This window comes from Rhinopithecus roxellana, chromosome 10 (assembly GCF_007565055.1).
Source record: "Rhinopithecus roxellana isolate Shanxi Qingling chromosome 10, ASM756505v1, whole genome shotgun sequence".
Lineage (NCBI taxonomy): Eukaryota > Metazoa > Chordata > Mammalia > Primates > Cercopithecidae > Rhinopithecus > Rhinopithecus roxellana.
The window spans coordinates 126,958,516-126,981,677 of record NC_044558.1 but is presented as its reverse complement, the minus strand read 5'-3'; the positions used below and the strand labels follow the sequence as shown (position 1 = coordinate 126,981,677).

Genomic DNA, 23,162 nt, shown 5'->3' with positions numbered 1-23,162 from the left:
TCCTAATATGACTTCAAATCAATAAACACTGTCAAGACAAATATCCTTACAGTGCTTTTGGTATTTGTAAGGGCACATGTTGTAATTGTTTTTCTTTCCAATATAAACTACTGAAATCACTAAAGGGAAAAAAAAAAAAAAGCAGCTTAAAGCAGCAAGCATGCAAAGCCTTTAAGAAGCTGTTCTACTAAGTTGCCAAAAGAGTGTTTGCTCAGTCTCCCACAGTACCATTCCATGAAAATGTGGATATACAGTAATATATTAATATATTCCACCGAAGAGTCTACTTCATTCACAGAATGTTTACACTAAGCATAAATATTATCCTAAATACTGGATTAAAAAAAAAAAAAAAAAAAAAAGGAAGGGGTTGACTCTAATGTGCAACTTTTCCTAAACCCATTGTCAGTGACTAAGACTGCAGGTGTCCCCGCTTGTTTGCTTTTTATGTATTTATTTATTTTTTACCTCTTCAACCTCTTCTGCGGCATTGTTCTAGAAAAAAAGAAAAAGAAATTCTTTTATTCAACTGAATCAAACACATTAGAGTGCTTCAAGAGACATTAAAAATATTAAGACACAGGCAATGTGATGATCATAGACTATAATAAAAATGTATTTCCAAAACATTTACACATATGGATCTATACTTAGTTACATAATACAGTTGTTTTTAATAAAAGTTTTAAATTTACCCTGCTAGTGCATTTCTAAGACAGAATTCTATGTGTAATACATAGATTTTAGCCAACTAATACTTTAAAACTGATGCTTGGCTGGGTCCCAGAGGCTCATGCCTGTAATCCTCCCAGCACTTTGGGAAGCCAAGGCAGAAAGACTGCTTGAGCCCAGGAGTTCAAGATGAGCCTGGGAACATAGAGAGAAGTGGTCTCAAAAACAACAACAAACCCCATTGCTTAAATCCCAAATAAATACAGTTGTCTCTTGGCATGCACAGTGGGAGTAGGGGATCCGCAGAATCTCCGGCAGATTCCAAAATCCAAGGAAATAGCAGGATTTGCAAATAACCTACATACATCCCTCTGTAAGCTTTAAATCATCTCTAGATTACTTATAATATTTAATATAATGTAAATGCTATGTAAATCATTGTTACACTATATTGGTCTTATTTGTATTATTTATTTATTTATTTTTTTTTTTTGAGACGGAGTCTCGCTCTGTCGCCCAGGCTGGAGTACAGTGGCCGGATCTCAGCTCACTGCAAGCCCCGCCTCCCGGGTTTACGCCATTCTCCTGCCTCAGCCTCCCGAGTAGTTGGGACTACAGGCGCCCGCCACCTCGCCTGGCTCGTTTTTTGTATTTTTTTTTTTTTTTAGTAGAGACGGGGTCTCACTGTGTTAGCCAGGATGGTCTCGATCTCCTGACCTCGTGATCCGCCCGTCTCGGCCTCCCACCGTGCCCGGCCTGTATTATTTTTTATTGTTGTATTGCTATCTTTTCCCCCCAAACAGCTTTGATACACAGTTGGTTGAATCCATGGATGTGGAAGTTGCGGATACAGAGTGCCAACTGTATATTCCCTTTAGTCTCATTTTGAAGGAATATGTTTATTTTGCAGAAGGTTTGCCATACTTTCATTATGACATATGCACAAGCAGGAAGTTATTTTTCCTAAAAACAAGTAAGAATAATTGTTTTTCTTCTTTTAATTAATTTCACAAGTTTTCCCAGTCAAAATCCAGCAATTTAAGAAAAGATTGCTACACTAGGACAAATGTAGGTGCTTCTATGACTCTATACCACTTTACAGTACACTCAATTCTGATTTCCAGAATAGTGAACGCACAGAGGTTTAGAGTCAAAATTAAGTTTTAAGATGGCCTTTTTTTTTTTTTTTTTGGACAGAGTCTTGCTCTGTAGCCAAGGCTGGAGTGTAGGACGTGATCTCGGCTCACTGCAACCTCCGCCTCCTGGGTTCAAGTGATTCTCGTGCCTCAGCCTTCCAACTAGCTGAGATTACAGGCGTGCACCACTACATCCGACTGATTTTTGCATTTTTAGTTGAAACAGGGTTTCATCATGTTGGCCAGGCTGGTCTCGAACCCCTGGCCTCAAGTGATCCACCCACCTCGGCCTCCCAAAGTGCTGGGATTACGGGCGTGAGCTACCTCACCAGGCCAAGATGGCATTTTTGACACAGGTAGGGAAAATCAAATCCACAGAAGCACCTAATATATCTTAAGAACATCCTCATTTCAAAGAATAAAATCAGCAAGAATTGTGGAATCACACACATAAATCTGAGAATATGCAACACTGTTCCTATGCACTTCAGAACATGAGTTCTAAGCTTAAGTTTTGTTTTAAGTCACTTTCATTAAAATATCTAAATTGCTTCCTATATAATATAGCACAGAAAGAGAAAAAAAACAAGCTGGTTTGGTGAGAAAGCAAGACTCTTGGAAAGAAGGAAACAGGATGCAGGCAGAAACACAGATTAATCTTAATTTAAGACAACTCTCTAAGAGAGGTTTACAACTAGTTCTAAAAGGCAGAGTGGCTCTCCCAAAATACCACTCTTTTAGGATGCTAATTTTAATTCATCTCTCCAAAGAGTAAACTTAAATAACTCTAAATTAGGTACAAGTAAATCAAGAACACTCAATTATTTTTCTTTATGAAGAGAGAGGTAAGTTGCAACCTTCCCAAATTTTTGGTAGTAGATTACTCTCAATCTTCTTGATGATCTAGTTCATTCCACAAAGAACAAGTTTTATTGTATTAATCAGCACTTTCACCAAAAGATGTTTGAGAAGAAAAAAACTTTTTGGAAACAGAGTCTCGCTCTGTCAGCCACACTGGAGTGCAGTGGTGCAATCTTGGCTCACTGCAGCCTCGAACTCCCAGCTCAAACAATCCTCCTACCTCAGCCTCCTGAGTAGCTGGGACCACAGGCATGTGCCACCATGCCTGGCTAATTTGTGTATTTTTTGTAGAGACAGGGTCTCACTATGTTGCCCAGGCTGGTCTTGAACTCTTAGACTTCAGTGAACTGCCCTCCTCAGCCTCCCAAAATGCTGTGATTATAGGCATGAGCCACTGGGACCAGCCAAAAAAAAAACCTTTTTTGTCATAGGGAAAACTATGCTTCTAGATGGCAATGCCAATTATGTTAGAATTTTACTCACAGAATAATGTCCCCAGTTACAGGAAATCTCCAAGGTGAATAGCACCCCAAAACGGTGCATCGTGGAATGAATATGTCCTTCAACGTATTAATGTAAAATTAGCTATCTTTATGATAGCTAAAATTTAAAAAGTTTCAATGAAAAAAGATATAAAGTCCTTTCCATAAGAGTGCCTTTTAAAAGCTGGTTTTAAGCATTTCCACCACTTCTTTAATCACTCTTGTGTACATCACTTGGATAGAGGCACTATGGAGTTCAACCACATTCTGTGGAAACTTGGGCAGATTAACTATTTAACCTCTTGCCTCAGTTTTCCAATCTGTAAAGCAGAGACAGTAAAACCTACTTCACAGAGCAGCCGTGAGGATGACGGGTATGCAAAGCACCTAGCAAAGTGACTCAGCGCATAGAAGAGAAATGTTGGTCTCTTCTCCTTCCCCCACATACCTTCATAAGCACAGCACACTAAAAAAAGCTCAAAACATAAAATTACTAGAAATGTGAACACTCTAAGCTATGTCTTAAAAAACAAATAACATTTGAATTGCTCTTTTGGAAAGTTTGGAGAAAGGGTAAGTTAAAAAAAAATCAAACAGTTTTGGTATTTCAGACTCATGCAACATATTCGTAGGTCCACAAAAGTCTGTTATTACAAAAAGAATTACCTTGTTAAAGGGCACGTATTTTCAAATTACTAAGTATATTACAATCTAACATACTTAAGATAAATCTGGGATTAAGCATATAAACTTTATTAGCAAAATACTGTTTTTCTGGATTCTACAATTTTTAATTCTTTGTGAGTCCACAGTACAAAAAAAAAAGCCAGAAGTAATGAGATATACTTGGTATCAAAATTCAGCACTTAAAACTAAGTCCTAATTTATCCAAAATTTGGGGAGAGAAAATTACAAATCAAAAAGTAAAACATAAAGGCAAGCATTAAATTACCTGTATATGTTTGGGTCCAAAAGCAAGGCAGTATCTTTGGGTAGCTTTGATAAATGAACTACTTTAGTTTTTAACTGATGTCGTTCACTTTCATTCACCCACACATCAGGCAGACTATGAATTAAAAGACAAGTCAATAATAAAATAACATTAATTTTAGATTTACACTTCATGTGCCTTCACATTCTGGCATTTTCTGCTACTCTTGATCAGTCCACGTTAAGTGAACAAGTTTCCCAGAAGCCAGGGAAGTTCAGCTATCAACCTTAACAGCAGGACGTGGAGTTCCAGATAAGAAACGGCAGTGTTAAATTTTAAACATGAATTCAGGAATAAATTAAACATTTTCAGTGGCAACTTCTTATCAAATTAGAAATCTGTCAGAAGACACTGGCTAGCTTTTAACTCAATTAGTGAAATTCATACTTGATTTTGACTTGTTGGAAATCTGACAGTAAGTTTCTTTACTAATAGAGAAATAAAAGGGCCCAGTGCAGTGGCTCATTCCTCTAATTCCAGCACTTTGGGAGGCCAACGGGGGAAGATAACTTAAGCCCAGGAATTCAAGACTACACTGGCCAACATGGTGAAACCCCATCTGTACTAAAAATACAAAAATTAGCTGGGCATGGTGGCGCATGCCTGTATTCCCAGCTACTCCAGGGGCCAGGGTACAAGAATCACTTGAACCCAGGAGGCAGAGGTTGCAGTGAGCCGAGAGTGCACCACTGCACTGCAGCATGGGCAGTAGAGCGAGACTGTCTCTTTTTTAAAAAAAAAAAAAACCTGTAAGATTAAAGTCCATTAAACAAAATAAATAAATAAATAAAACCCCTGTAAGATTAAACTCCATTAAAAAAAAAATGCATGCGGCCATTAACACTGAATTCAAAGAAATTCAACTCTACAATAAAATTCAAATGAATGTATTTTCATATTTGGATTAATCCATTTCCTGAACATTAGGAATATACACGTTTGAACTTGATTTTTTTGAACACGGTCTCACTCTGTCCCTCAAGCTTGAGTTGTAGTGCTGCAATCATGCTCACTGCAGCTTCAACCTCCTGGGCTCAACTGATCTCCCCACCTCAGTCTCCTGAGTATGTGGGACTACAGGTGACACCATCACAACCAGCTAATTTTTTTGTTTTTTGTTTTCCTGTAGAGACAAGGATTCACTATGCTGCCCAGGCTGATCTCAAACTCCTGCCTTAAAAGCAATCCTTCTGCCTCAGCCTCACAAAGCACTGGGATTACCAGTATAAACCACTGCGCCCAGCCATTGGCCACATATGTGAATCAGGCATACATAATAAAATCTCTTTCAATGAAATGTATTATATTCTTGATGCTTATAAATTTTGTCCAATATTTCTACAATATATCCTCATTTCCTTTTATAAAAAGAAAATTTTAATAAAAAAGATAAAGCGAAAATTACATGAAATATCTGAACTAAGGAACATCTAGGTCAGAAGTGCTCTAAATGGGCACAAAAGCTTAAAGGAAAATGTAATCACTGCCAGAAAATTAGTCAATTGCTTTTTCTATAAAATACCATTCACTATGCACCAGAGAACATTTACAAATTTTTTAAATAAAAGATTCAAACAAAGGCACAATTATGGCTGCTTGCATACTGTTTGGAGGTCACTAAAAATGCTAAAAATGATTTAAAATTTCTATACTTTTTCGTTTTTGAGACAGAGTCTCACTGACACCCAGGTTGAGACCCTGTCTCAAACAAACAAACAAACAAAAACAAAAAAACACCACACAAGATTTAAAAAGCTTAAGATTTTTGTTTTGCTGTTTTTGTTTTTGAGACGGAGTCTCACTCTGTTGCCCAGGCTAGAGTGCAGTGGCGTGATCTTGGCTCACTGCAACCTTTGCCTCCTGGGTTCAAGTGATTCTTGTGCCTCAGCCTCCGAAGCAGCTGGGATTATGGGTACGCACCACCACACTCAACTCAGCTAATTTTTGTATTTTTAGTAGAGACAGGGGTTTCACCATGTTGGCCAGGCTGGTCTCAAACTGGCGGCCTCTCCCAGCCTCCCAACTTTCTGATCCCAAAGTGCTATAATCCCAAAGTGCTAGGATTACAGGCGTGAGCCACTGCCTCCAGCAAAAAATAAATAAATAAATAAAACTAAAAATAAAATAAAAATAAAAAAGGCTTAAGTTTTGAAGCATAATATACATAAGCCAGATAGTCTAATAAGACCTTTCAGAGTATCTCTTTAATCCTGACAACCTCAAAACGTTGTAAAATGTAATTTCGTTTTATTTGAATTTAACAAATTATTTTTGTGCATAAGATTTTAACAAAACTAAAACGTGAACTTATTACTTACGTATAGTATTTCAAATACTTACATGTCTTCAGGCATCCAATGAAGCAAAAGTTTGATCTTCCCAGAATCTTCTTTTCTCTTAGCTATTACCTGATAATGACATGAAAATAAATCATAAAAACAATGTGTGAAACATCATTTTTCATGTATTGTTAAAAAATACTTTTGGGGCCAGGTGCGGTGGCTCACGCCTGTAATCCCAGCACTTTGGGAGGCCAAGGCAGGTGGATCACAAGGTCAGGAGTTTGAGACCAGCCTGGTCAATATGGTGAAACCCTGTCTCTACTAAAAACACAAAAATTAGCTGGGAATGGTGGCGGGCGTCTGTAGTCCCAGCTACTCAGGAGACTGAAGCAGGAGAATCATTTGAACCCAGGAGGTGGAAGGTGCAGTGAGCCAAGATCGCACCACTGCACTCCAGCCTGGGCGACAGAGCAAGACTCCATTTCAAAAAAAAAAAAAAAAAAAACAAACAAAAAAACTTTTACCTCTAATCAAGAACTTAAGTGTTCATACCCTGGAAGAGATAGTACCACCACTACAACCTGTCTGCTTTGTAGTTCTTCCCTGCTTTGTAGCACTCAACCTGTCTTTCCACGAGACTGAAAACTCAATGACATAGGAATATTTCTTACCCTATGAACCTTTGTGTCATACCACCTATAGTAGTGTTTAGTATAAAATGAATTAATTGAATGTTTGGAAATCTATCCTAAAAAAAAAAAAACCTAGATTCAGTAAAAGCTCTGTGGCCAAGGATGTTTGTGTTACAGTGAACACCTTCGAGCACTTCAGGCCCAAAAAGGGGACAGCAAATATTCCAACACTAAGATCTAGGAACTGTACTCATTAATACCTGTTCTCTCCATCCAAGTTGCCATAACCCAAGTTCAGGTCTCCATTCTTCTGGACCTCCTCAAGTCATCAAAGCTACTTTCCACTCAGTACCCAGAAGGCTTTATCAGGACAAATTCAGTAGTATCACTTTCCCGACAAACTCTTCAACAGTTCCCTCTAGCACTTAGGAAAGGGTAACTCTTAGTATGGTGCAGAAAACTCTTCAGGATCTGGCCTCTCTAGGCCTCAGCTATTTCATGGTTTTCTGCCTTGAACTCCTTTAGCATTATATTTAGAACAGTTTCCCAAACTATGGAACATATAATAGAAATATTGTCCTGATCTCTAACTTAAACAACCAGCTCTCTGGGGCTTTCTGTGCACCAGCAGCATTAATGTCTTACAAAAGAACAGTTACCATATTCACATATCGTTTTAGAGTGCTGGGCACACAACAGTAAAACAAAACAAATCCCACCCTACTAAAACTACACACTTATTTATATGAAAACCAGAGCTCACAGCTTTTGGAAGGCTTACTACAGGTCATTTCCTCGGTGGCTCACACCTGCAATCCCAGTACTTTGGGAGGCCAAGGTGGGAGGATCACCTGAGCCCAGGAGTTCTAGACCAGCCTAGGCAACATAGGGAGATTCTGTCTCAATACAAAAAATTAGCCAGGTATGGCGGTGCTTGCCTGTGGTCCCAGCTACTTGAGAGGCTGAGGTGACAAGATCACCTGCCCAGGAGCTGTGACTGTGTCAATGCACTCCAGGCTGAGCAACAGAGTGAGGCCCCATCTCAAAAAAAAAAAAAAAAGTCGCTTCCTTAAAAAGCAATGTACTGCAGAATCACAGTAAAAATTGAGAAGAAAAACGGTAACATGTCTCATTAGGGTATCTCTAATAGCTTTTCAATTGTCTACAAGTTCTGGTTCTGCTTTAAATAAATAAAAGCTGCAAACCATTAGATTACGTACACGTTTAAATGTGGTTTATTCAAGAAATGTGACCAGAAATCCCAATTAACGTATCTAGACTCCAAAGTATGACTTTGGCTCTATATAAAACAAATTACTGAACATTCATTTATATATTCAGCAAAAATAACTTATGTATGCTTCATTTTTTGATTATTCATTTTAACTCAGGCAATTAACCTAGGCAAATATAGGTCTCAGTTAAGTTAAATAAAATTTATATCAAATTTTTACTCCCACCATCCCAACACTTTCTTGCCTGGCATATGCTGCATTTGCCCATGTGCATACACAATTACCCATCTCCTTTTTAGGACACATGTGTTATCACCTTTTCCGCGTTGCCCCTCCCCTACAACTCCAATAATGGGTGAAAAGTCTCTAGTCCATGTCTTCAAAATGCTGAGTGCTTACTCTACATTAGCATGTATCACACCATATTGCCATTGCTTTATGTGCCTACCTTCCCTCGCCAAGTGTGGAATGTAGAATATGGTAGACAATTCAGTCTCTACCCTAGGTACTAACCCAAACATTTCCAATAAATGGAGAATGCAATGCAATATAATGGAATACTATGCAGTCATTTAACATTGGGTTTACACACACACTAATAAAAACAAGTAACAGGTGGGCGGAACACTTGAGGTTAGAAGTCTGTGACCAGCCTGGCCAACATGGTGAAACCCTATCTTCACTAAAAATATAAAAATTAGCGAGGCGTCATGGTGCACGTCAGTAATCCCAGCTACTCAGGAGGCTGAGGCAGGAGAATTGTTTAAACCAGGGCAGCAGAAGCTGCAAGTGAGCCGAGATCATGCCACTGCACTCCAGTCCAAGCAACAAAATGAGTTAAGACTCCGTCTCAAAAAAAAAAAAAAAAAGTAGCAATGGTACTAATACTATCAAAGTAAAAGGTTTTTCAACAACCTTGTCTCAATTTCACTTTTATTTTTCAAGATGAAGTCTCACTCTGTCACCCAGGCAGTGCAGTAACATAATCTCGGTTCATTGCAACCTCTGTCTCCTAGGCTTGAGCATTCTTCCCGCCTCAGCCTTCTGAGTAGCCAGAACCACAGGCGCAGCCACTAGGGCTAGCTATGTCTTTTTTATTTTTTCTAGAGACGGGGTTTCACCATTTTGTCCAGGCTGGTATCAAACTCCTGAGCTCAGGTGATCTGCCCACCTCAGCCTCCCTCTCAAGTGCTGAGATTACAGGTGTGAGTCACATCACCCAGCCTCACCTTCACTTTTAATCATATATTTTCACAAATACATATGAATTAAAGGAGTTTAAATAATTAAAGAAGCTTTAAATAATCAAGCCAAAGCCATGTTATTATTAAGGGGATGAAAATGCCATTTGTTTTACTATCTAAGTATGTGGCTTAGCTCAGCCAATCAAAAGCATTCATAGTGGATGAAATTTTTTAAGTCTTTTCATTTCTATTACTCAAAAAAGTTGCATTTTTTAATTTAGCTGACTCTATGCTTGTGCCTTCAACACTTACACACCAATTTTCTGCTCCTCAATAAGGAAAGCATGCTTGATCCTGTCACGAACACATTTAGCACACATGGAACCACCACAGGCCCTGCAGACACGTTCTTTGTTTTGGACAATCTCAGGGAGAACTTTAGCTCTTACAGCACGAACCCCTCAATGTCTGTCTGGGCACATGCCACATGCAGATTTTGGTGCTTTCCCAACGTTCTTAGTAAAAAGGTAAACAACTCTATTACCAAGGGTCTGGGACAGCCTTGTTTTTGTTAGAGGCTGTATCATAGAAAAGCCTACGACATTATGTCAAACGCTGGACCAGTCTGAGTTGGGATGCAGACAACATCCCAGAAGAGGAAGAAGAAAGTCTTTGAAATATTTTTAAATGAATAAACAGTAAAGAAAAAATACTAATGAGAAGGAAAAGTCTCTAATTTACAACTTAAGGCACGTGTTATCTCCTGGAGTTTTTTGCTGTAGCTGGTTTTATTTTAAATGAAAGGTAGGCCAATCAGTCTAGGTTTAAGCTTAAGGAATCTATGCAAGTTAACATCAATCTGAACAGAAAGACCTAAAAAAGTATAAGAAAAGCAATACTTTCCTTTCATTACCAGATTCTGAAAATTAAGGTAATGCTTAAATAAAATAAAATCAGGCAAAACAATAATGTCAAATTCTTAAAATTTCCATATAAACAAAATTAGAACTTTAGTGTTTTAATAATCTTAATCTCAATTTTTTTTAACCAAGTTCCAACCACCCAAACAAAATAATGTTATAATGTTATCCTGAAAACATACTAGGACTGAGTAAAAGCAGAGCTTTAAGCAAAAATAAAACACTGTCTCCATTATATAAAAACCTGTGGCCAGGCCAGGTGCAGTGGCTCACACCTATAATCCCAGCACCTTGGGAGGCTGAGGCAGGAGGACTGCTTGAGCCCAGGAGTTTGAGGCCAGTCTGGACAACATGGTGAATCCCTGATTCTATTTTTTATTTTTTTTAATATTAAAAAAAAAAAAAAAGTCTGTAGTCAAATAAATACTCTGATTCTACACTTGGCAACAAAATTAGAAAGTCCAAACACAGGTATAGAGCTGTTAAAAAAAAAATACCTCTACAATGAAATAATACATAAAAACAATGCAAGCCAACCAAGCACAGCAAGCCAACTGATTGGTAACTAGGATTTTGCTGACTTCTTCTGGAGAAGGCTCGAAAGAATTAGTGAAATAAGGCTAATTAGGCAAATCAAATGGTATAGTCCCTCATATCCTTCTTTTAACCAATTGTTTCATTATTTGTATTCTTTTCTATAAAAGTTAATTTGATAACAAAGTAACTTAAATTTGCAGTTAGTACTGAATGTTTTTTACTACTAACAGAATTGATTCTATTTAACATGTACTGCCTCCATCAAAACCTTCCCAGTTATAGAATTTTGGAGAATTTGCTCATCTAGCTCCTTTCCTTTCTATTGTGTCCAATGAAGACCTTATCTCATTACGGATGTCTCTTCCTTTCACTTTCCTTCCCCAGGAAAAAAATCATTCTTCAGATTACATTCCACCTTTGTGACTTTTCCTCAGTTAAGGTACCTCTGCCTCCTCACTGTGACTTAAGGGTGCACATCACTCATTCCCAGGTTTTTAAGCTTACAATATATGTAAGTTTCAATGTTCTTAAGTCCTCTCAGATGTTTTCTATAGCTCAAAAACTTTTCATTTTCATGGACTACTTTGACTCTAAGCAAATTTTTTATTTTCTTTCTAGACTTCTAATATTATTACCACTATTTTTGGTTCCTTCATTTTCCTTTTTTTTGGAGCCATCTCTATTCCTCCCATGGTGAGGCTAAGGATTTCATCAAAAGGAGCTGCTCTAATGAAAGTAGATGCAAGTTAGTGCTTCCCTTTTACATCACTACTCCCTTATCTGTAGAGACACTAGCTCATTACCAGACCACCAGTTTACTAAATCTATTGCCCTTTAAATCATTAAATGTTTGGTGAGCCCCAAACACTTCAATCCTCATGCTTTCTCTTTATTTACACTTATTTCCTAGGTAATCTCATCCAGTCTAATACCTATAAATACCACAAATACACTAAAACTTCCCATATTTTCTATCGCCTCTTATTCTAAAATCCAGTATCTCATCTATCCATAATTCATGTCCACACTAACTCCAAAAGATAAACAGAATCCAACCCTTATCTCCACCGCAAACATCCCAGTCTAAGCCACTATCATTCTCTCTTGAAATACTGAAAAGACAAATTCCCCTTTACTCTCACCCATGACTTTCTACAATTTGTTCTCAACACAGAAATCAAAGCGAACATGTTAAAGCCTGCATGAGGGAAAGGAACAACAGTAGGTTTTCTAGGGCAGGAGGTGGAGGTAGGAATGTACTACAAAGCTACACCAGAAAACCTCAGAGTGCTGGACTATTCTATCTTAACTGTGATGGAGCTTGCCTCAGTGAGTACAACTTTCAAAACTCATAGAAATGTATACTTTCAATGGGTACAGTTTATTATATATAAATTGTACCTCAATAAAAATTATTGACACCAAGTTTCTTTACTAAGAGAAAAATAAAAGGGCCGGGCACGGTGGCTCACGCCTGTAATCCTAGCACTTTAGGAGGCCAAGGCGAGTGGATCACTAGAGGTCAGGAGTTCGATACCAGCCTGGCCAACGTGGCGAAACCCTGTCTCTACTAAAAATACAAAAATTAGCTGGGCATGGGGACGCTAATTTAGTAGTAGTCCCAGCTACTCGAGAAGCTGCAGCACAAGAATCGCTGGAACCTGGGAGGCAAGAGGTTGCAGTGAGATGGCATGGTGTCACTGCACTCCGGCCTGGGTGACACAGCAAGGCTCTGTCTCAAAAAAATATTACATATATTATTTTAAAAACCAGGCCAGGCACGGTGGCTCACTCCAGCACTCTGGGAGGCAAAGCCAGGAGGATCACTTGAGCCCAGGAGTTTGAGACCAGCCTGGGCAACCTAGCAAGACGTCGTCTCTACAAAAAAAAAAAAAAAAATCAGAAAATTAGCCAGGCATGGTGGTGTGCTCCTACAGACCAAACTACTTGGGAGACTGAGGAGGGAGGACTGCTTGAGCCCAGGAGTTTGAGGCAACAGTGAGCCATGATCATACCACCACATTCCACCCTGGGTGACAGAGCAAAACTCTGACTCAAAAAAATAAAACAAACTAAATCAGACCATGCCTATTCAAACCCCTCCAATGGCTTCCCATCTCACACAAAATAAAAGCTAAGGTCTTAGTCCACCAAGGTTCTCCCTATTACCTCTCAAACTTAACTCCTACTCTCTCCTCTTCCCTTGTTCCCTCCAGCTACACTGCCTACTCTGCCTACTCACTGTTGTTCTAATATACCTGACATAGTACCACCTCAGTAGGTTACACCTCATCTTCCCTCTGGCTAAAGTGCTGATCCCCCACTAATAACTGAATGGTTCATGCTCTCATTACAAGTTTTTACAATTTTACTAATTTATCTTGTTTTATCATGTCTCTTCCATTAGAGTAACTGCATGGTATTTTTTTGTTTGGTTGTTTGATTTTAATCTGTTTTGTTCACTGCTATGTCATTAGTACCTGGCTCACAGTAGCTGCTCAATTTTTAATGAGCACCTTAATATTTAAAACACTTAAGTGAATGAACAAACTAGCTCTAATGCCACACTCTGGACATGGTGACAACATCTTACTGACCTCTTAAAAAAAAAATCTAATTACAGACCTACCATATCATGAAACTATGTTCCCGAATTTCAAAGGAGGATTTCAACTAGCCTTGCTGAGCAAGGCCCTAACCTTGCTGAATCCCCACAAAATCCCCAGAGCAGCCATATTAACTGTTTCTGGTCTCCAAATCCTGTATTTCCGCCCTTCAACTCTTTCATCCTTGTCTAGATAAATGTATTTCCTATGTTCTTTAAAAGAGAATAAGGACACTTTTCCTCAAATTCATGGCTCTCGTGTCTTCCAATCTCAGAAAAAGTTTCCTTTCCTTTGCATTTAATTTTCCACTTTCTTGCCTTTGACTCCAAATTTTGTTCTATCACTCTCTCCTTTATATCCTTATCTATTTCCAAAATATACAATTCTACCCTTAAATATTCTAAAACTTGTGTGGAATGTACTGATACCTAACTATTGCTCTATTTTCTATCTTGCCTTTTTTTTTTTAAGTTATTTAATAGTGTCCATTTAATTGGTGTATTTGCTGTCAATAAATTGACAACACAGGAGGAACAAAAGGGTGAGCTCCCAACCAGGCTCCCATGCAAGGCTCAAGCAGGACCTATCTTCCCTGTAGTATCACACATATCAATCTAAATACCACAAGAGTTCTCATCCTAGAATCTAAGAATGGCATGGGGGTAAAGGTCCATAAACCCTATATATTAACAATATACAACTGGTCGGGCGCAGGGGCTCAGGCTTGTAATCCCAGCACTTTGGGAGACCGGGACAGGCGCATCACGAGGTCAGGAGATTGAGACCATCCTGGCTAACATGGTGAAATCCTGTCTCTACTAAAAAAATACAAAAAAATTTAGCTGGGCGTGGTGGCGGGCACCTGTATTCCCAGCTATTTGGGAGACTGAGGTAGGAGAATGGCGTGAACCTGGGAGGTGAAGCTTGCAGTGAGCCGAGATCGCACCACTGCACTCCAGCTTGGGCGACAGAGCGAGACTCCGTCTCAAAAAAAACAAACAAACAACAAAAAAAAAATACACAACTATACTAGATCACACTAGGAAAGGTAATACAACCTTTTTAGTCCCTAGTTTCATTATCCGAAAAATTCAAGTTAGGGGACAACACTGGTTATGTGGTAACTAAAAACATAAATTAATTTACAAGATACATTTAATAACCTACATTATGTCAAGCATGCCTCCATTTAAATTTAGTCCATAAACAAGACAAGGTTAGCCTGGGCAACATGGTGAGACCCTGCCTCTACCAAAAATAAAAAAAAATTAGCCAGGTGTGGTAGCACATGCCTGTGGTCCCAGCTACTCCGAAGACTGAGGTGAGAGGCTCTCTTGAACACTGGAGATTGAGGCCACAGTGAGCCATGTTTGTGCCACTGCACTTCAGCCTGGGTGACAGAGTAAGACCTTGTCTTGGAAAGGGGAAGAAAGACAAAGGATATTAGCAGGGCGTGGTGGCTCACACCTGTAATCTCGACATTTTGGGAGGCTAGGACAGGAGGACCGCTTGAGGCAAAGAGTTCAAGACCAGCCTGGGCAACACAGCAAGATCCTGTCTCTACAAAAATAAATGTTAAAAAAAAAAAAAAACCCAAGGATGTCCCCTCTAACCATTCCTATTCAACATAGTACTAGAAGGCCTAGCCAGAGCAGTCAATCAGGTAAGATCAATAAAAGGCATCCAAATAGGAAAAGAGAAAATCAAATTTACTTTCTTCACTGACAATATGATTCTACACCTAGAAAAACCTGAAGATTTCTCCGAAAGCTCATAAACCTAATAAACAACTTTGGCAAAGTCTCAGGATACAAAAAAAAATCACCGTACAAAAATCAGTAGCATTTCTATACACCAATAACACTCAAGCTGACAACCAAATCAAGAATGCAATCCCATTTACCATAACCAACACACACACACACACACACACACACACACACACACACACACACACACACACATCGAGGAATACATCTAACCAACGAGGTAAACAATCTCTACAAGGAGAACTACAAAAGACTGCTAAAAGAAATCACAGATGACACAAAATAGAAAAACATTCCATGCTCACAGATTGGAAGAATCAGTATCATTAAAATGGTGACAACGCCCAAAGGAATTTACAGATTCAATGCTATTCCTATCAAGCTACCAATATTTTTTAACGGAATTAGAAAAAAGTATCCTAAAATTCACATGGAATGAAAAGGAGCCCAAAGAGCCAAGGAAATTCTAAGCAAAAAGAACAAAGCCAGAGACGCCACTTTACCCAACTTCAAACTACACTATAAGGCTACAGTAACCAAAACAGTGCAATACCGGTACAAAAATAGACAAACAGCCAGGCGTGGTGGCTCGTGCCTGTTAATCCCAGCACTTTGGGAGGCCGAAGTAGGCAGATCACCTGAGGTTGGGAGTTCGAGACCACTCTGACCAACATGGAGAAACCCTGTCTCTACCAAAAATACAAAAGTAGCCAGATGTGGTGGTACACGCCTGTAATCCCAGCTATTCAGGAGGCTGAGGCACAAGAATCGCTTGAATCCAGGAAGCAGAGGTTGCAGTGAGCCAAGATCATGCCATTGCACTCTAGCCTGGGCAACAAGAGCAAAAGTACATCTCAAAAAAAAAAAAAAAAAAAAAATAGACAGACCAATGGAATAGCATAGAAGCCCCTGAAATAAAACTGCACACCTACAACCAACTGATCTTCAAAAAAGTTGACACAAATAAACAGTGAGGAAAGGACTCCCTAATTCAATAAATGGCACTGGAGAAATTGGCTAACCATATGCCAAAGAATGAAACTGGACCTCTACCTGAGCTCTCACCATATAAAAAATTAACTCAAGATGGGTCGAGCACGGTGGCTCATGCCTGTAATCCCAGCACTTTGGGAGGCCAAGTCAGGCGGATCATTTGAGGTCAGGAGTTCAATACCAGCCTGGCCAACATGGCAAAACCCAATCTCTAATAAAAATACAAAAAGCTGGGCGTGGTGGCACACACCTGTAATCTGGCTACTCGGGGCTGAGGGAGGGGGATCGCTTGAACCTAGGGGGTGGAGGTTGTGAGCCTAGATCATGCCACTGTACTCCAACCTGGGCAACAGAGCAAGACTCTGTCTCAAAAGAAAAACAAGTAGGTACAAATAACAGGAAAGCTATATATAATTGGGAAGTAAGCAAGGACATCTCCAACTGCCTTGAATAGTGAAATCCAAGGATGCTCTAAAAGGTCTTTATATAAAATAACATGGTGTTGCATATGATCTATGCAAAACCTCCCATATTAATTAAGTCAATACTATATAAATAGTTGTTACACTGTAATTCTTAATTTGTATGATTTTTATTGTGGCTCTTGTCCCCACAAATATCATCAATCTGTGGTTGGTTCGAACCATGGTCGCAGAACCTGTGGATACGGAGGGATGACTGCATGCAGAAGAAAACACAAAAATGCAAAAAAAAAAAAAAAAAAAAGAAAAGAAAAGAAAACTCTTTTATTATAGGAGATGAGGGAAATAGAGATTCAAACCAAACAAGATATTGATATCAACAAGGACCTTTTGTATTTCAATTCTCATGCATTTTTCAATTGAAATATAAAAAATAAAAGTAACCCAAATTTAGTGTATTTGTAATTTTTTTTTTTTTTCAGACAGGGTCTCACTTTGTAGCCCAAGCTGCAGTACAGTGCCGCGATCACAGCTCACTGCACCCTTGACCTCCTGGGCTCAGCCAATCCTCCCACCTCAGTCTCCCGGGCAGCTGGCACTACAGGTACACACCACTATGCCTGGCTAATTTTCTGCATGTTTTTGTAGAGACAGGGATTTGCCAATACCCAAGCTGGTATTGAATTCCTAGGTTCAAACAATCTGCCTGCCTTAGCCTCCCAAAGTACTAGGATTATAGGTATGAGCCACCAAGCCTGGCTGTACTTGTTTGTTTTGAGACGGAGTTTCGCTCTTGCTGCCCAGGCCGATTGTGAGTGCAGTGGCGTGATTTCGGCTCACTGCGGCCTCCGCCTCCTGGGTTCAAGCAATTCTCCTGCCTCAGCCTCCCGAGTAACTGGGATTACAGGTGCCCACCACCACACCTGGGTAATTTTTTGTATTTTTAGTAGAGACACGGTTTTGCCATGTTGGCCAGGCTGGTCTCGAACTCCTGGCCCCAGGTGATCCGCCTGCCTAGGCCTCCCAAAATGCTGGGATTACAGGTATGAGTCACCATGCCCAGCCTGTATTCTGTCAGCCAAAATTAAACACATACTTTTCAGAGATTCGAATCACCAAAAGTATGATCTACAATGTACATTTATTAACTTAATTACACCAAACTACACCAATCTAAAAATGACTGAAAAACAAAATGAAAAGAGGCATGGAAGAAAGAACAACTCTCTATTACAACTCCTAATAAACCAAAAAATAAACTGCATTTATTCTTTTTCAAATTTGGTACTTTTCTTCTTCTATGTTGACAACATAGTCATTCAATAACTATATTGAGTGCCTATCATGTGCCAGGCAAAATTCTAGGCACTTAGGCTAGATCAGTGGAACAAAAGAGACTAAAATCCCTTCCCTCATGAAGCTCTGATAGCAAATATAATCTTATTTTCTCTTTAACATAAACTTTGGATGGGTGCATGGGGTAAGGGGTGGCTCCATGCAGTACACAGAAATGTGAATGAAACTTTTTAGAGGTAAAAGGAGTCTCATGTTCTAATTTTGCAAATGAGGAAACCAGGTGAGAAAAGACACCTGGTTTACCTAATGTCAGAGCCCAGTAATGCCTAGTAGCACTACATGATGTGTCACCCCATTATTCCTAAGTAGCTCAAACTAAAGGCTAACATATTCTGTTTAATCACAAACACGTAAAATTATAGGAAATGTGTGCTTTATAACCAATAATACAATACTTTAAATACTGATAAAACAAAAGGTTTTGTGATTTTTGTGAAATTGTATTTTCTTAGATTTTGAGAGATCTAGAAATGACTGTGGAAATATAATTAGCAAAGCTTTATATTTAATGTGAAAAAATAAAAGAATACTTACAGTACTATGAAAAACAACACTGTGTCCCTTCCCTAAACTTTCTATATGAGCTGAGAGGTTAAAGCATATGGCTCGATGTCTTATCGCATCCAGTGTTTGTGCATCGAAGAAATCATGTGGCCGTGCTAAAAGTCAACATAAAAAAAAGTAAAGAATATTTAGAAAAACATAACAGTAATAAGTAATAAAGACTGACACAATTAACAAATACGTACCTATCAGTAGTATTTAAATGCAAGATATTATTTGCTGACAAAACATGAACTCTAGATAAGAAGACTAATATGCAAAAGCATTATTTCAACTAATGAGTGAATGTGAGTTAATTCTGACCCTTGGTGAGTTAAGTTCTAACCTTAAACCTCATGATTCCACATCTCAGCTACTTCATTTTTCATAAAACTTTATCTTTAGTAGATAAAGACAAACATCTCCCCAACATCTCTCCTCAGCATAAGGTCTGTATTTTCAGCAATCTGAGGAACATCATCTATGTATCAGGATCTCAAACTCACCACTGCCAAACATACAAAATAAATTTCATGAACATTTTGTATTACCATGTAATTTCAAGTTGTACAAATCTGACAATACAATAATATTATTTTGAGGGTTTTTTGTTTGTTTGTTTGAGACAGAGTCTCACTCCTTCACCCAGGCTGAAGTGCAGTGGCGCCATCTCAGCTCACTACAACCTTTGCCTCCCAGGTTCAAGCAATTCTCATGCCTCAACCTCCTGAGTAGCTGGGACTACAGGCGCACACCACCAAGCTCGGCTGATTTTTGTATTTTTAGTAGAGCTGGGTTTTCATCATGCTGGGTGGGCTGGTCTTGAACTCCTGGCCTCATGTCATCTGCCTACCTCAGCCTCCAAAAGTGCTGAGTATATAGGCATGAGCCACTGCACCCAGCCTATTTTGAGATTTTTGACAAGTATTTTCTTGATTATGAACAACTATTCGAACAATGATCTAAGAAAATTACAAACAAATTTTTGGACGCCAATCAGTCCACCAAAGCTGCCAATCAACTCCACCAGTTATCAGCTGTGTGACGGCAGGCAAACTACTTAACCTGCATTACACTGTGCATTATTTGTAAAATGTAAATTATCATTAACAATTTTCAATTATAATTAAATAAAACAAATGCATATAAAAATGCCTTATAAATCATAAGGCCATTTATATTAATAAGCTTATATAACTAGTGTTTTTCTTTTTCTTGTAGACACAGTCTCATTCTGCTGCCCAAGGTGCTAGAGACCAGTGGTGTGATCATGGTTCACTGCAGTCTCTTAACTTTCTGGGCTCAAGTGATCCTCCTGTCTCAGCCTCTTGAGCAGCTAGGACTTCAGGCATGTTCCACCATGGAATTTTTTTTAAAGAACAAACTGTTTCACAAACATACAGTAGGCAATATTTTAGTGTAATAGAAAAAATTATACACTGAAGATTTAATTTGGTAGGAACATTTTTCAAATTTTAATTTTCATCTCACTAATTATTATTATACATTGTTCTATTCTTATTCCTAATAAGAAAGTTGCTCAAAATAAATACGTTGATTATTTTACATTTGTGGAGCCTACTAATACATGTCATTTTTCAAGATCTGTAATTGAAAATTCAATTTTACTAATAAAAGAGTTGGCTTGATTCCCTGGTACAGCATATTGTGAATTACATATATGCTGATTTCCCACACTATGGCTATTCAAAGAGTTCTCAAAACATCTACACAAATCCACCATAGCTTTTATGGAGGAATATTTTCACCAGTTGGCACATTAAACAGAACATAACTAAACAAACAGCTCTTTTCTCTGGATATTTCCACAAGAGAAAATAAAACACCAACTAGCAATAAATGAGCAGAACCCAGCCGGGCACGGTGGCTCACGCCTGTAATCCCAGCACTTTGGGAGGCTAAGGCGGGCGGATCACGAGGTCAGGAGAACAAGACCATCCTGGCTAACATGGTGAAACCCCGTCTCCACTAAAAATACAAAAAATTAGCCGGGCGTGGTGGCGGGCGCCTGTAGTCCCAGTTACTCGGGAGGCTGAGGCAGGAGAATGGCATGAACCCAGGAGGCAGAGCTCGCAGTGAGCTGAGATCGCGCCACTGCACTCCAGCCTGCGCAAAAGTGCGAGACTGTCTCAAAAAGGGAAAAAAAAAAAAAAAGAAAAGAAACGAGCAGAACCCAAAAGACTAAGAATGTAGTGACAATGGGAAAACAGAAAGAAAAAAGTACTTGACATTTTCAGGGTTGAGCAGGAGAGAGTTCTGAGAAATACATCACTTTCCTGTTAGCTCAGTGGCTACTCGAAAAAAAAAATGTGTTCTTTCTCCAAGCTCTCCAAATATATGCTTTTTCCTAAGAAGAATAAACACTTGGGGGAAATAATAACTCATCACTCTAAATCACTCAAATTGACCACTCCTCACTCAAATTTAAACACTGAAGCCATCACTTAAATTCACAATAATGAAAGGAGCCCTCAATCTTCAGCCTGTGCATTCAGACCTTAACCACACTATCTGCATTGTATATATCAAGAATACCAAACTAGAACAGTAGTCTCCAAAGTGGGTGTGTGTCATGATCCATTAGAGTAACTAAAGAATATAACACCTTTGTTAATTTCTTCATCTCATTCTTTTTCAATATTCCTTCTTGGCAATTTTGCATAATGTGCATTAGTAGTATTACCCATATACAATGTATAAATTACATGTGTTAAGACTGTGTGCTCAGTATTTTTTTAACTAATAAGATATATAATTTAAAACCTTTGATGCTGTACACAGTGGCTCACGCCTGTAATCTCAGCATTTGGGGAGGCCGAGGCAGGCAGATCACTTGATGCCAGGAGTTTGAGACTTGGTGGCCAACACGGTAAAACCCCATCTCTACTAAAAATACAAAAATTAGCTGGGCATGGTAGTGTGTGCCTGTAGTCCCAGCTACTGAGGAGGCTGACACACGAGAATTGATTGCACCTGGGAGGCACTGGTTGCAGTGAACTAAGATTGTACCACTGCACTCCAGCCTGGGCAATAAAGTGAGACCCTGTCTCAAAAAAACAACAACAAAAACAAAACAAAAAAGTTGAAAGATCACAAACTGACAACCTAACATTACAGGTTGCTGTGAGTCAAGATCACACCGCTGCACTCCAGCCTGGGCAGTAAGTATGAGACTCTGCCTCAAAAAAAAACTTCGGAAACCACAAAAATAGAAACTCTATTTTCCCATGGTTCAAAATTACATATATTGTATGATTTATCTTCTCCTTAGGTGTAATGATGATGATGTGGTTATGTAGAAAAATATCTTTATGCTTAGGAGATGCATCTTAAGAATTTTGGGTCCATGACCAAAAAAGTATATAGGTAGGAAGATAAAACAAATGTACCATATTGGTAAATCTCTAAGTGAAGAGAAATGCAAGTATTTATTATACTATTCTTTCCATTTTAAAGTATATTTTGAAAAGCATTAAAAATACTTTTTAAAGATGTTTTAAAATAATGAAAAATTAAACATAAAAATTAAAAATATATATATTATATATATACATACATACATATTTAAATTTTATCAGGCTGGGTACAGTGACTCACACCTGTAATCCCAGCACTTTGGGAAGCTGAGACGGGTGGACCATGTGAGCTCAAGAGCTCTGGTCAACAAGACAAAACCCCATTTCTACCAAAAATGAAATACCAAAATTAGTTGGGTGTGGTGGTGTGTGCCTGTAGCCCAAGCTACCTGGGAGGCTGAGGTGGGAGGATCACCTGAGCCCAGGAGGTCGAGGCTGCAGTGAGTCATGACTACACCACTGTATTCCAGCCTGGGTGACAGAGTGAGACTCTGTCTAAAGAAAAAAAAAAAGGTTAAAAAACAATTTTTATCAAACAGAAAATTACATTTGCTTCAGTGCTGCTATTTAAAAGGTATATTTTTCATAGTTATGTAAAAACTATCTTCTTGAATTACATGAGGAAGATACTAGGTAAAGTTAACTGCTATAGATACGTAAACTTTTAAAGAAAGAGTGAACTGCAGCAGCTGCAACCATGCTAATTCAAATCACAGCACTGTCTTAACAATGGCTCCCCACAGTGAAAAGGCTTTGGATCCTTTTTAAAGTTCATAAAGTAATATATTCAGGACTAACCCCATTCTCCTCAATAAAACAGATGACAAAAAGGTATTTTCATCCACCACCTCTCTCTGCCAACTCTCCCTATGCAGCCTGCCTGACAAGCTAAGTTAGTATGAGGGAAACACCACCGTCAAAAGAAACATATACTTAAGCTGGCACTAGTTCTTTGTTTCTAAGCAAGAACTGGGTATTTAACTGAATCTATCTTCTCTTTACAAGACAAAGAGTAGCAAATTGCATAGATATTGCCAAATATATAATGTGAAAAGTCAGAAAATTTAAATGATTACTGTGTATACACTGAGACTAAAATAATAATGAGGTTAGGTGAAACTGGTAGAGAAGTTATCTGGTTTTTGAGCACCATAATATATATTT

At 38.7% G+C, this 23,162-nt stretch overlaps 1 protein-coding gene and 1 pseudogene across 3 annotated transcripts in view; both read right to left on the bottom strand.

Moving 5' to 3' along the window:
• The window catches only part of AEBP2 (AE binding protein 2), a 228,858-nt gene that overhangs the window by 145,017 nt on the left and 60,679 nt on the right, over positions 1 to 23,162 (bottom strand). For all 3 annotated transcript variants that reach the window (XR_004059564.1, XM_010370992.2, XM_030938854.1), the window contains 4 exons: positions 18,613 to 18,737; positions 6,483 to 6,550; positions 4,104 to 4,217; positions 469 to 495 (listed from right to left, as the gene is read on the bottom strand). Coding sequence is in view for 2 of the 3 variants with exons in the window: in XM_010370992.2 (XP_010369294.1) it covers positions 469 to 495; positions 4,104 to 4,217; positions 6,483 to 6,550; positions 18,613 to 18,737 (334 nt within the window). In the remaining variant the exon portion in view is untranslated. The remainder of the gene's footprint in view (positions 1 to 468; positions 496 to 4,103; positions 4,218 to 6,482; positions 6,551 to 18,612; positions 18,738 to 23,162) is intronic.
• Positions 9,748 to 10,123, bottom strand: LOC115899949 (annotated as a pseudogene).